Raw genomic sequence first — 13,878 nt, forward strand, 5'->3', positions numbered from 1 at the left:
GTGACCAGTCTGCTTGCAGTAGAAGCACTCAGTTTCAGGCTTAGGTCCAGACTTGGGTTTCTTCTCCTGAGCAGCAACTTGCTTGCTGTTCTTCTTGAAGTTCCCCTTTTTCTTCCCTTTGCCCTTTTTCTTGAAACTAGTGGTCTTGCTAACCATCAACACTTGATGCTCCTTCTTGATTTCTACCTCCGCAGCTTTCAGCATTGCGAAGAGCTCGGGAATAGTCTTGTTCATCCCTTGCATATTATAGTTCATCATGAAGCTCTTGTAGCTTGGTGGCAGTGATTGGAGAATTCTGTCAATGACGCAATCATCTGGAAGATTAACTCCCAATTGAATCAAGTGATTATTATACCCAGACATTTTGAGTATATGCTCACTGACAGAACTGTTCTCCTCCATCTTGCAGCTATAGAACTTATTGGAGACTTCATATCTCTCAATTCGGGCATTTGCTTGAAATATTAACTTCAACTCCTGGAACATCTCATATGCTCCATGACGTTCAAAACATCGTTGAAGTCCCGATTCTAAGCCGTAAAGCATGGCACACTGAACTATCGAGTAGTCATCAGCTTTGCTCTGCCAGACGTTCATAACATCTGGAGTTGCTCCAGCAGCAGGCCTGGCACCCAGCGGTGCTTCCAGGACGTAATTCTTCTGAGCAGCAATGAGGATAATCCTCAAGTTACGGACCTAGTCCGTATAATTGCTACCATCATCCTTCAACTTTGCTTTCTCAAGGAACGCATTAAAATTCAACGGAACAACAGCACGAGCCATCTATCTATAATCAACATAAACAAGCAAGATACTATCAGGTACTAAGTTCATGATAAGTTTAAGTTCAATTAATCATATTACTTAAGAACTCCCACTTAGATAGACATCCCTCTAATCCTCTAAGTGATCACGTGATCCAAATCAACTAAACCATAACCGATCATCACGTGAGATGGAATAGTTTTCAATGGTGAACATCGTTATGTTGATCATATCTACTATATGATTCGCGCTCGACCTTTCGGTCTCCGTGTTCCGAGGCCATATCTGTATATGCTAGGCTCGTCAAGTTTAACCTGAGTATTCTGCGTGTGCAAAACTGGCTTGCACCCGTTGTAGATGGACGTAGAGCTTATCACACCCGATCATCACGTGGTGTCTGGGCACGACGAACTTTGGCAACGGTGCATACTCAGGGAGAACACTTCTTGATAATTTAGTGAGAGATCATCTTATAATGCTACCGTCAATCAAAGCAAGATAAGATGCATAAAAAGATAAACATCACATGCAATCAATATAAGTGATATGATATGGCCATCATCATCTTGTGCTTGTGATCTCCATCCTCGAAGCACCGTCGTGATCACCATCGTCACCGGCGCGACACCTTGATCTCCATCGTAGCATCGTTGTCGTCTCGCCAATCTTATGCTTCCACGACTATCACTACCATTTAGTAATAAAGTAAAGCATTACATCGCGATTGCATTGCATACAATAAAGCGACAACCATATGGCTCCTGCCAGTTGCCGATAACTCGGTTACAAAACATGATCATCTCATACAATAAAATTCAGCATCATGCTTTGACCATATCACATCACAACATGCCCTGCAAAAACAAGTTAGACGTCCTCTACTTTGTTGTTGCATGTTTTACGTGGCCGCTACGGGCTTAAGCAAGAACCAGTCTCACCTACGCATCAAAACCACAACGATAGTTTGTCAAATAGACTCCGTTTTAACCTTCGCAAGGACCGGGCGTAGCCACACTCGGTTCAACTAAAGTTGGAGAGACAGTCGCCCGCAAGCCATCTATGTGCAAAGCACGTCGAGGGAACCGGTCTCGCGTAAGCGTACGCGTAAGGTTGGTCCGGGTCGTCTCGTCCAACAATACCGCCGAACCAAAGTATGACATGCTGGTAGGCAGTATGACTTGTATCATCCACAACTCACTTGTGTTCTACTCGTGCAATTAACATCAAACCATAAAACCTAGGCTCGGATGCCACTGTTGGGGAACGTAGTAATTTCAAAAAAATTCCTACGCACACGCAAGATCATGGTGATGCATAGCAACGATGGGAGAGTATGATCTACGTACCCTTGTAGATCGCAACGGAAGCGTTGACACAACGTAGAGGAAGTAGTCGTACGTCTTCTTCCCGATCCGACCGATCCAAGTACCGTTACTCCGGCACCTCCGAGTTCTTAGCACACGTACAGCTCGATGACGATCCCCGGGCTCCGATCCAGCAAAGTGTCGGGGAAGAGTTCCGTCAGCACGACGGCGTGGTGACGATCTTGATGTTCTACCGACGCAGGGCTTCGCCTAAGCACTACAACGATATGATCGAGGTAGAATATGGTGGCAGGGGGCACCGCACACGGCTAAGGAACGATCTCAATGATCAACTTGTGTGTCTAGAGGTGCCCCCTGCCTCTGTATATAAAGGAGCCAAGGGGGAGGGGTGCGGCCAGCCCTATGGAGGCGCAGGAGGAGTCCTACTCCTACCGGGAGTAGGACTCCCCCCCCCCAATCCTATTCCAACTAGGACTCCCAAGGGGGGAAAGAGGGAGAGGGGTGGCCGGCCACCTCTCCTAGTCCTAATAGGACTAGGGAGGGGGAGGCGCGCAGCCCTTATGGGCAGCCCTTTCACCTTTCCACTAAGGCCCACTAAGGCCCATATGACTCCCGGGGGGTTCCGGTAACCTCCCGGTAATCCGGTAAAATGCTGATTTCACCCGGAACACTTCCGATGTCCAAACATAGGCTTCCAATATATCAATCTTTATGTCTCGACCATTTCGAGACTCCTCGTCATGTCCATGATCACATCCGGGACTCCGAACAACCTTCGGTACATCAAAATGCATAAACTCATAATAACTGTCATCGTAACGTTAAGCGTGCGGACCCTACGGTTCGAGAACAATGTAGACATGACCAAGACACGTCTCCGATCAATAACCAATAGCGGGACCTGGATGCCCATATTGGCTCCTACATATTCTACGAAGATCTTTATCGGTCAGACCGCATAACAACATACGTTGTTCCCTTTGTCATCGGTATGTTGCTTGCCCGAGATTCGATCGTCGGTATCCAATACCTAGTTCAATCTCGTTACTGGCAAGTCTCTTTACTCGTTCTGTAATACATCATTTCACAACTAACATATTAGTTGTAATGCTTGCAAGGCTTATGTGATGTGTATTACCGAGAGGGCCCAGAGATACCTCTCCGACAATCGGAGTGACAAAACCTAATCTCGAAATACGCCAACCCAACATGTACCATTGGAGACACCTGTAGTACTCCTTTATAATCACCCAGTTACGTTGTGACGTTTGGTAGTACCCAAAGTGTTCCTCCGGTAAACGGGAGTTGCATAATCTCATAGTTATAGGAACATGTATAAGTCATGAAGAAAGCAATAGCAACATACTAAACGATCGGGTACTAAGCTAATGGAATGGGTCATGTCAATCAAATCATTCAACTAATGATGTGACCTCGTTAATCAAATAACAACTCTTTGTTCATGGTTAGGAAACATTACCATGTTTGATTAACGAGCTAGTCAAGTAGAGGCATACTAGTGACACTTTGTTTGTCTATGTATTCACACATGTATTATGTTTCCGGTTAATACAATTCTAGCATGAATAATAAACATTTATCATGATATAAGGAAATAAATAATAACTTTATTATTGCCTCTAGGGCATATTTCCTTCAGTATTTACAAGAAAGTGAGTGGGAGCACTACAACATTTCTGATAAGTATATGTGAATGCCATATTGTTGATCGGAGATAATGTAGAATTATTCTGCAAATCATAAAGGAATGTTTGAAAGGATTTTTTTCAAAGAAATACCTCGGTGAAACTGCTTACATATTAAGCATCAAGATCTATAGATATAGATCAAGACGCTTGATAAGTTTCTCAATGAGTACATACCTTGACAAAATTTTGAAGTAGTTCAAAATGGAACAGTCAAAGAAAGAGTTCTTGCCTGTGTTACAAGGTGTGAAACTGAGTAAGACTCAAAGCTCGACCACCGCAGAAGATAGAAAGAGAATGAAAGTCATTCCATATGCCTTGGCCATAGGTTCTATAAAATATGTCATGCTATGTACCAGATCTATTGTATACCCTACACTATTTTTGGCAAGGGAGTACAATAGTGATCTAGGAGTAGATCACTGGACAACGGTCAAAATTATCCTTAGTGAAATAAGGATATGTTTCTCGATTATGGAAGTGACAAAAAGGTTCGCCGTAAAAGGTTACGTCGATACAAAATTTGACACTGATCCAGATGACTCTAAGTCTCAATCTGGATACATATTGAAAGTGGGAGCAATTAGCTAGAGTAGCTCCGTGCAGAGCATTGTTGACATAGAAATTTGCAAAATACATACGGATCTGAATGTTGCAGACCCGTTGACTAAACTTCTCCCACAAGAAAAACATGATCACACCTTAGTACTCTTTGGGTGTTAATCACATAGCGATGTGAACTATATTATTGACTCTGGTAAACCCTTTGGATGTTGGTCACATGACGATGTGAACTATGGGTGTTAATCACATGGTGATGTGAACTATTGATGTTAAATCGCATGGCGATGTGATCTAGATTATTGAATCTAGTGCAAGTGGGAGACTGAAGGAAATATGCCCTAGAGGCAATAATAAAGTTATTATTTATTTCCTTATTTCATGATAAATGTTTATTATTCATGCTAGAATTGTATTAACCAAAAACATAATACATGTGTGATTAAATATACAAACAGTGTCACTAGTATGCCTCTACTTGACTAGCTCGTTGATCAAAGATGGTTAAGTTTCCTAACCATAGACATGAGTTGTCATTTGATTAACGAGATCACATCATTAGGAGAATGATGTGTTTGACTTGACCCATTTCTTTAGCTTAGCACTTGATCGTTTAGTTTGTTGCTATTTCTTTCTTCATGACTTATACATGTTCCTATGACTATGAGATTATGTAACTCCTGTTTACCGGAAGAACACTTTGTGTGCCACCAAACGTCACAACGTAACTGGGTGATTATAAAGGTGCTCTACAGGTGTCTCCGAAGGTACTTTTTGGGTTGGCGTATTTCGAGATTAGGATATGTCACTCCGATTGTCGGAGAGGTACCTCTGGGCCCACTCAGTAATGCACATCACTATAAGCCTTGCAAGCATTGCAACTAATGAGTTAGTTGCGGGATGATGTATTACGGAACGAGTAAAGAGACTTGCCGGTAACGAGATTGAACTAGGTATTGAGATACCGACGATCGAATCTCGGGCAAGTAACATACCGATGACAAAGGGAACAACATATGTTGTTATGCGGTTTGACCGATAAAGATCTTCGTAGAATATGTAGGAGCCAATATGGGCATCCAGGTCCCGCTATTGGTTATTGACCAGAGAGGTGCCTCGGTCATGTCTACATAGTTCTCGAACCCGTAGGGTCCGCACGCTTAACGTTCATTGACGATATAGTACTATGAGTTATGTATGTTGGTGAGCGAATGTTGTTCGGAGTTTCGGATAAGATCACGGACATGACGAGGAACTCCGGAATGGTCCGGAGATAAAGATTGATATATGGGATAATAGTGTTTGGACTCCAGAAGGGTTCCGGAATTCACCGGAAGGGGTTCCGGATGTTTCCCGGAATGTTTGGGTACGAGAACACTTTATTTGGGCCAAAGGGGAAAGCCCACAAGGTTTTTGGAAAGCGCAAAAGGAAGTTTTGCGGAGTCTAGGGGCCATACGCCAGGGTCCCTGGCGTCTGGGTCCAGACGCCAGGAACCCTGGCGTCTGGCCCTGGAGTCCGAGAAGGACTCTTGCCTTTCGGGTGAAACCGACTTTGTGGAGGCTTTTACTCCAAGTTTCGACCCCAAGGCTCAACATATAAATAGAGGGGTAGGGCTAGCACCCAAGACACATCAAGAAACACCAAGCCGTGTGCCGGCAACCCCGTCCCCTCTAGTTTATCCTCCGTCATAGTTTTCGTAGTGCTTAGGCGAAGCCCTGCGGAGATTGTTCTTCACCAACACCGTCACCACGCCGTCGTGCTGCCGAAACTCATCTACTACTTCACCCCTCTTGCTGGATCGAGAAGGCGAGGACGTCACCGAGCCGAACGTGTGCAGAACTCGGAGGTGCCGTCCTTTCGGTACTTGGATCGATCGGATTGTGAAGACGTATGACTACATCAACCACGTTGATATAACGCTTCCGCAAACGGTCTACGAGGGTACATAGACAACACTCTCCCCTCTCGTTGGTATGCATCACCATGATCCTGCATGTGCGTAGGATTTTTTTTGAAATTACTACGTTCCCCAACAGATCTTGCGTGTGCATAGGAAATGTTTGAAATTACCGCGTTCCCCAACACATTCCGGTAAGCTTTTTACCGGCTTTCGTGGTTCCTTGTTGCCGGTGGGAGAGAAGCTACGACCGTCGGTGTTGCCCATCGACCCCAACAACTTCCGGTAGGCTGCATTGCCGCAGGGCGCCGACGACCACCACCAACCCCAACCTTGCTTTTGCTGCCTACGAGGGAAGCTCAACGTGCTCGTTCCGGCCACGTCTCCACCATGACTGCAAGGTGTTCGACGCTTTGCTCATAAGGTACAATGGATAGCGGGGATGAGCATTTCTTTCACAACTTCGTTTGCTAATCAGATGATTCGTTCTAGGATGATGAAGAGCTTGTGGTGGCTGCATTGGTCGTCCATGACCACATTAGTAGGAAGCGGCCTCGGTTCAAGGGATCAATCCCCGGCCATGCTCCGACTTTGAACCGCAATAGGGAGAAAGGCCACACCCTTCTCTATGCCGATTACTTTGAGAATGCCACACTCTTCAAACCACATCAATTTCGTCGCCGATTCCGAATGAGGAGACATCTGTTCAATCGTATTCGGGAGGGAGTGGTAGCATATGGCCCATACTTTGAGTGCAAAGAGGATGCCCTTGACAAGCTTGGCTTTTCTTCTTACCGGAAATGCACCGCGACTATCCGCATGCTTGCATATGGAATTCCCAATGATCTTGTGAATGAGTATGTTCGTATGAGTGAGTCCACATGTCTCCTCTCAATGTATAGTTTCTGCAAGTCCGTGATGGCAGTGTTCGGCCCTGAGTACCTGAGAGAGCCAACTGTCGCTGATACAGAGACGTTGTTGGCGATCAATGCCGATAGGGGCTTTCCGGGCATATTTGGTAGTATAGGTTGTATGCACTGGACGTGGAAGAACTGTCCATTTGCTTGGCAGGGGCAGTACAAGGGGCATGTGAAGGATGCCATTGTCATACCTGAGGCGGTGGCTCCACAAGATCTATGGATATGACATTATTTCTTCGGCATGGCTGGTTCTCACAATGATATCAACGTGCTTCAGCCTTCTCCGGTGTTTGCAAGGCTTGAAGACGGCCACTCCCCAAAGGTCAACTTTGAAATCAATTGCCACCATTACAACAAGGGATATTACCTAGCTAATGGTATCTATCCTCAGTGGTCAACTCTTGTGAAGACCATACCCAATCCGCAAGGAGAGAGACAGAGGTTTGCCTAAATGCAGGAGAGTGCTAGGAAGGATGTGGAGCATTTTTTGGTGTGTTTCAATTTCGATGGGGTATCGTTCGAAACCCTACATTGCCATGGAGCACTCAGAAGCTTTGGGAGGTGATGACTGCTTGTGTGATCATGCACAATATGATCCTAGAGGATGAGCGTGGTGACAACATCTACGACCAATGATTTGATTTCCAAGGTGAAAATATTGAGCCTGAGCATCCACCGCCTGCAACCTTCCAACAGTTTGTCCAATTCCATCGTTAAATGTGTGATTGACAAACTCATGTGCAGCTCCAGAATGATTTGGTTGAACACATGTGGACTCACATTGGCAACCCGTAGATCTATCAGCTTAATCTCTTTTCAAACAAATTTCTATTGGGTTGTAAGACTACTTCGGATGTGAAATTATTTCCTTTGTTTGATTTGAACTATTTGCTATGTTATGCTCGATTTTAGTATAAATGGTCTCCGAACGGACGAGATGCGGCTGTGCGTTGGATGAATGACGGACGCATCCACAAGTCCGAGCGGACACAACCCATTGCCTCCCAAACGAACGAAAAGCAGATACAATGGATGTTCGTTTGGGATCGTGCGTTGAAGTTGGCCTAAACACTAAAACGTACTTGTGCCTCTTTTTGGTTGTGATCGTGCACTGATGTGATCCGGTGCGCTATGTCATCGGACGCATTTGAATTTCAAATTTGACGGACATTTAGGAGGTGTTTGTTTTCGATGAGTGGTAACGTAAACGTGCAGTGTAAAGGAAACAAATCAAGAACAGATCAGATCGAGATTTGCAGGAGGAGCTTGATGAAGGAGGAAGAGATTGATCCAGAGACGGGCCTTGTTGCTCCTCGTCGGCGGCTTCGGTGGTACATCCTCGTCGGCGGCTGTGGCGGCGGCTGGCTGGCGTGGTCGTTCCCGGCGACTGGATCAGGAGGAGAGGACCGAGGGGAGGCAGCGACGCTGGACTCGAAGCGGGTCGATCGAGGGGAGGTGGCGGCGCTGGACTTGAAGGGAGGTGGCGGTGCATGCGGATCGAGGGGAGGAAGGAGTTGCGGGGGAGGGGGGGAGGAGCGCTCGAGGGTGGGAAGGAATCCTTTACCGATGGGGGGTGGGGGGTATCGACCGATCACTATTCCGATCTGATTACAGAGGGACCTGATTACACAAGATCGTCACCAAACGCATGTAACGTTATCCGTTTAGAACGTAAACAGGTAACGGACGAAAATTGCTGAAACAAACACCTCCTTAGGGGTTCGCGGACGGATGCCGTAAGTTGGGCTTAGCTGTGAGATCGAATTTTGATCCCTCTGAGCGCGTTGAAAGGTTTGTAGGCGGAAATAGCTGAAGCAAAAACCGGCCCCGCCGCCTCCCTTTGTAGAGACCTCTGCCGCCGACGCCAAGCGGCTAGCCGGCAAACCTGCTTCTCATCCCTCCATCCCCCAATGCCGCCGGCGAACCTCACCCCGACCAAATGGCCCAAGAACCTCACCGCCGAACACCTCCACCGCCTTGTCCGCGCCGAGCGTGACCCCCGCCGCGCGCTCGCCCTCTTCGACGCGGCCACCGCCGCGCCCGTCTCCACTTCCGCGCCCACACAAATCCTCCCCTCCCCGGACACCGTCTCCCTCCTCACCTCCCGCCTCGCCTCCGCCGGCCTCCTCCCCCTCGCCACCTCCCTCCTCTCCCGCTCGCGCGCGCTCTTCCCCTCCAACGCCGACCTCGAGCCCCCCTTCCTCACCCTTCTCCGCGCCTTCTCCCGCACCCGCCGCCCCCTCGACGCCCTCCAACTCTTCCGCTCCGCCCCCTCCGCCCTCTCTCTCCCCCACTCCGCCCGCTCCTACACCGCCGTCCTTGCCGGCCTCGTCGCGCACTCCCATCTCCCCCTCGCCCACTCCCTCCTCGCCGACATGCGCGCCGCCGGCTTCGGCCCCACCATCGCCACCTACAACGTCCTCCTCAAGGCCCACTGCTCTGATGCCGACGCTCCTATCGACGACGCGGTCCGCCTTTTCCGCAACATCCCCAAACCTGACGCCTGCTCCTACAACACCCTCATCGACGGGCTCTGCCGCCGCAGCCGCAGGGCCGAGGCCCAGGAGCTGTTTTCCGAGATGGTAGAAAATGGCGTTGCGCCTACAGTGGTTACTTACACGACTATCATCAATTGGCTCGCACGGGAGGGCTGCTTGGATGATGCACTGGAGATGTTTGACGAAATGGGGAGGAGAGGTATTGCACCTAATGTTGTCACCTATTGTTCTCTGATTGATGGTTTGTCCAAGGGTGGGCGTGCAGCATCAGCACTGGACTTGCTGGAGAGGTTGGCCAAGGAGGTGAAGCCGCCAAATACAATCATATATAGTTCTGTCATTAATGGCCTCTGTAAGGAGGGCCTGCTGAGGGAGGCAATGGAGGTTTTGGACCGGATGCGTCTCCAGGGGAGGAAGCCTGATGCTGGATTGTTTGGGAAGCTCATTGTTGGGCTGTGTGATGCAGGAAGGGCTGTGGAGGCTGCAAATTACCTGGATGAGATGGTTCTTGCTGGCGTTCAACCGAACCGGGTGACTTGGAGCCTTCATGTCAGGATAAACGTTGCAGTGGTGACAGCATTATGTGTTAAGGGTGAAGTTGGGAGGGCTTTCCAGGTGTACCAGAGCATGAGGACTCGTGGCATTTCTACCGAGCCAAGCACCTTCCATCTCCTGGTTGAGTTCTTCTGCAAAAAGAACCATTTGGAGAAAGCAGCTCGTGTTGTGCTTGACATGTTGTCAGAGAGGTGCATCCCTGAGAGGGAAACATGGGATGTTATTGTCAGTGGGTATTGGAGTAAGAAGAAAGTCAGACAAGAAGCTGAGCAAATATGGGACCAATTAGCAGTTATCTGATTGAAAATAAAAACAAATGTGGTGCTACACTGTGCTGGTCGGACCCTTCCCCGGACTCTGCACAAGTGGGAGCTACATGCACCAGGCTGCCCCCCTGCTACACTGTGCTGGTACATGTTCTGCCTAAGACTTATCAAGCAAAAATTGTGAACCGACACACTCGTTCCATCATGCGGTTGCACAAGTGAGAGAGAGTTCTGCCACCAAAACCCTTAAACTCCAGTGCTTCCATGTCCAGGATATGCGAAGTACTAATATTTATTGTATGAATAATTTTTGAAGTGACAAGCATGCGGGCAGTGTTCAGGTACGATGTGGGGTTGTCTTCCATATCTCTTGCTTTTGTATGTATAAAGATACATACACGCGCTCTGCTGAAGTTCATTTCTATTCTTGTCATGTGTCTTCTGTTTCCTTATTTCGTTGACCAAAATGTTTGTTCAGGTTATTGCACGACGACTTAAAAGCTGTGTGGTATGACTTCAAGAATGCAGTCTGATATGATTTTTAAAGTCTTCTTTTCTAGACATGTTAATTTTGGAAAAACTAGCAAATTACAATACAAAACTTAACTACATATATGTATGAAGATTCAAGGCAAAAACAAGCTATCAACTCCTGGTATATTGCTTCTTTCACAATTAATGAAGACTTTTTTCCGTGCCTGCCTAGTGTTTGATTCCATCCATGTATCGACTTTCCCTCCTATGCTCTGAGTTCGAGTATCAATAAGAATTCGAGTTCATATTGTTCCTATGTTATGGTATGAATATACATGATGGATGAGATTCCGTGGATAGAGAGCCAATTCCAGTAGACTTATGGAACGTTCCTGTTCACGTGCATCCAGTAGGAATTGAACCCTCAAATTTACCAATTATGAGTTCGGCGCTTTAACCATTCAACCAAAAGTCTTAGTTGTATCATATGAAAGATTTAAAAAATTGTGGTATGTGCCAAAGACGTATCCAATATATTGTCCTCCCAGGTGCCAGCACTGTTCATTTATGAATACACAAAACATGTTCATGTCGAAGGCCACCATAGGTACTCTTATAAATATTATTTTAGAGAAATAGTGCTGTATATTTCTCTCTATCCCGCTTAAGGGGTTTTCGACTCTGTGTTTGATCAACAGGAATTAGAGCAAACAAATCTTTTGAAGACCCAGGTACTGTGGAGAGACTGGGAAGCCAAAGCCATGGCGGGTGGTTGGGAAGCTAACAAACAGCATGCTTCCAATAACTCCAATAGCAACTGGCAATGTTGTGAGAACTTGCTTTGTGTCCTCTGATGGTATTGGATAAAAGCAAGATGCCACATTCTGGTCAAATAGGGCGATTGCAACAAAAATCACTGCTGAGACAGCTGCATGGAAAAAGTCTAGAAATGTCATCTTATATTCAACCGCAGCGTGTGGATCAAGAGTAACTCCACCATCAATGACCCACAATCCCTTGAACGTGGCAAACCCGTATTGTACCTTTCCGTTCTCATCCCTGAAGCTATCTGTGAAGGTAACAACAAAGCACGAGAGTGCACAGAGCACCACAAGCCCTCCCATCATCATCCGATCCAAGTCACCACAGTGGCCTTGTTTAGCCATGGTTGGAGCCAGCAGCTGGAAGGCAAGCACGGTGCCTGATGGAAGGAGTTTGGCGAGGTGCCCGGTGCTCTGGTATGCCTGTCTGATTGCTTTCTGCACGGGGCTCATGTTGTCAGTGCCATCAGTTCTGTTGGACAAAAGAGGATGCCTCTGATCCTTCTGCAATTCCATGTCCGGCTGTGTAGCAGTCATTGCTGCTGGTGCCCTCTGTGCGAACTAGCGGAACGTCTTGCCTTCTCAGGCCGACGGCTTCGTGTTATATAGATGAGGCGCACCTCCCATAACAGCGCATACATGGGGTTGAGATTACATTCTTGGAGAGGAAGAAAGGAGGTAGAGATAAGAGTTACAAGAGATAAACATTATACTCTAACTACCTAACCAGATGCACCTCATGAAGATATCCGCCAGCCATGTAGATATTGATGTGTTTAACACCCTTCCTTAATCACAACTCCATTAAGTTGAGAATATACTTGAAGTTTTCAAAGCTCTTGAACGGCAATGCTTTTGTGAATCCACCTGCAATTTGATCACTGGAATGCACAAAACGAGTGTCAAGTTGTTTGTGAGCCACCCTCTCTCTAACAAAATGAAAGTCTATCTCAATGTGTTTGGTCCTGGCATGAAACACTGGATTAGCTGAGAGATAGGTAGCACCAAGGTTATCACACCACAAACATGGAGCTTGTTTACTTTTTATACCAAGTTCCTCGAGCATGGATTGAACCCATATGATTTCAGTCGTGGCATTTGCCAATGCTTTATATTCTGCCTCTGTACTAGATCTGAAGACTGTAACTTGCTTGCGAGCACACCATGAAATTAAGTTGGGTCCAAAGAAATAGCAAAACCACCAGTAGAGCGTCTATCATCAAGACAGCCTGGCTAATCAGTATCAGAGAATGCACTGACAAGTAGAATGCACTGACAAGTGTAGAGGATGACTTGCTAAAATTGAGACCCATGCTTAATGTGTTTTTGACATATCTAACTATCCGTTTGGCAACAGTCAAATGAACAGTTGTAGGTGCATGAAGGAACTGACATACTTTGTTGACAGCAAAAGAAATATCAGGCCTAGTAAGAGTAAGATATTGAAGAGCTCCTACCAAGCTTCTGTATTTTGTGCTATCCTCTTGAGTCAAGAGAGTTCCTTGTGTGAGAGATAACTTTTCTGAACTGGACAGTGGAGTAGGTGTAGGTTTACAACCCTGTAGACCAGCTTTTCTTACCAAGTCAACTGCATACTTTTCTTGGGAGAGATGAAGTCCATCCTTGTGCCTATTTACTTCAATCCCAAGAAAATAATGCAAGTCTCCAAGATCCTTCAAGGCAAAGTCTGCACTCAAATCTTTTAACAACCCTGTGATAGCTTCATCAGATGAGCTTGTCACAATAATATCATCAACATATATCAAGACAAACATGCATGTATTGAACTTGTTGTAGATGAACAGAGAGGTGTCAGACTTTGAAGGGACAAAATCAAGTGTTTGCATTTTGTGACAGAGACAAGAGCACTATGCTCTTGGTGCCTCTTTCAAACCATAAAGTGCTTTGTCCAACTTGCAGACATGAGAGGGTGCACTTTTACTTATAAACCCAGGAGGTTGTTTCATATATACCTCCTCTTCCAGAACACCGTGAAGAAACGCGTTCTGAACATCAAGTTGCCTGAGATTCCATCCCCTGGAAACGGCAATAGACAAAACAAGACGGATAGTGGCAGCTTTAACAACCG

At 46.5% G+C, this 13,878-nt stretch overlaps 2 protein-coding genes across 4 annotated transcripts; one reads left to right on the plus strand and one right to left on the minus strand.

Annotated features, from left to right (window-relative positions):
• Positions 1-8,957: 8,957 nt before the first annotated feature.
• On the plus strand, positions 8,958-11,795 carry LOC125544346 (pentatricopeptide repeat-containing protein At5g46100-like). Of its 3 annotated transcripts, none has more exons than XR_007299432.1 (2): positions 8,958-10,835; positions 11,667-11,795. XR_007299432.1 is itself a non-coding variant. In XM_048707997.1 (1 exon), exon 1 carries the CDS (start codon positions 9,086-9,088, stop codon positions 10,526-10,528), a length of 1,443 nt encoding a protein of 480 aa, XP_048563954.1. In that variant the 5' UTR covers positions 8,958-9,085; the 3' UTR covers positions 10,529-10,922. The 3 variants fall into 3 exon arrangements, 1 of the variants encoding a protein (XP_048563954.1); XR_007299433.1 differs by lacking the exon at positions 11,667-11,795 and adding an exon at positions 10,973-11,660; XM_048707997.1 differs by lacking the exon at positions 11,667-11,795 and having other exon boundaries at positions 8,958-10,922.
• On the minus strand, positions 11,670-12,725 carry LOC125544347 (protein DMP6-like). The gene has a single exon (XM_048707998.1). The coding sequence runs from the start codon at positions 12,324-12,326 to the stop codon at positions 11,670-11,672; it is 657 nt and encodes a 218-aa protein (XP_048563955.1). The 5' UTR covers positions 12,327-12,725.
• Positions 12,726-13,878: the final 1,153 nt, after the last annotated feature.

Source organism: Triticum urartu, chromosome 3, assembly GCF_003073215.2.
Source record: "Triticum urartu cultivar G1812 chromosome 3, Tu2.1, whole genome shotgun sequence".
Taxonomy (NCBI): domain Eukaryota; kingdom Viridiplantae; phylum Streptophyta; class Magnoliopsida; order Poales; family Poaceae; genus Triticum; species Triticum urartu.

Bases quoted from the DNA above. Each gene is read 5' to 3' on its own strand.
- LOC125544346 (XM_048707997.1), top strand. From the start codon at position 9,086: ATGCCGCCGGCGAACCTCACCCCGACCAAATGGCCCAAGAACCTCACC.
- LOC125544347 (XM_048707998.1), bottom strand. From the start codon at position 12,326: ATGACTGCTACACAGCCGGACATGGAATTGCAGAAGGATCAGAGGCAT.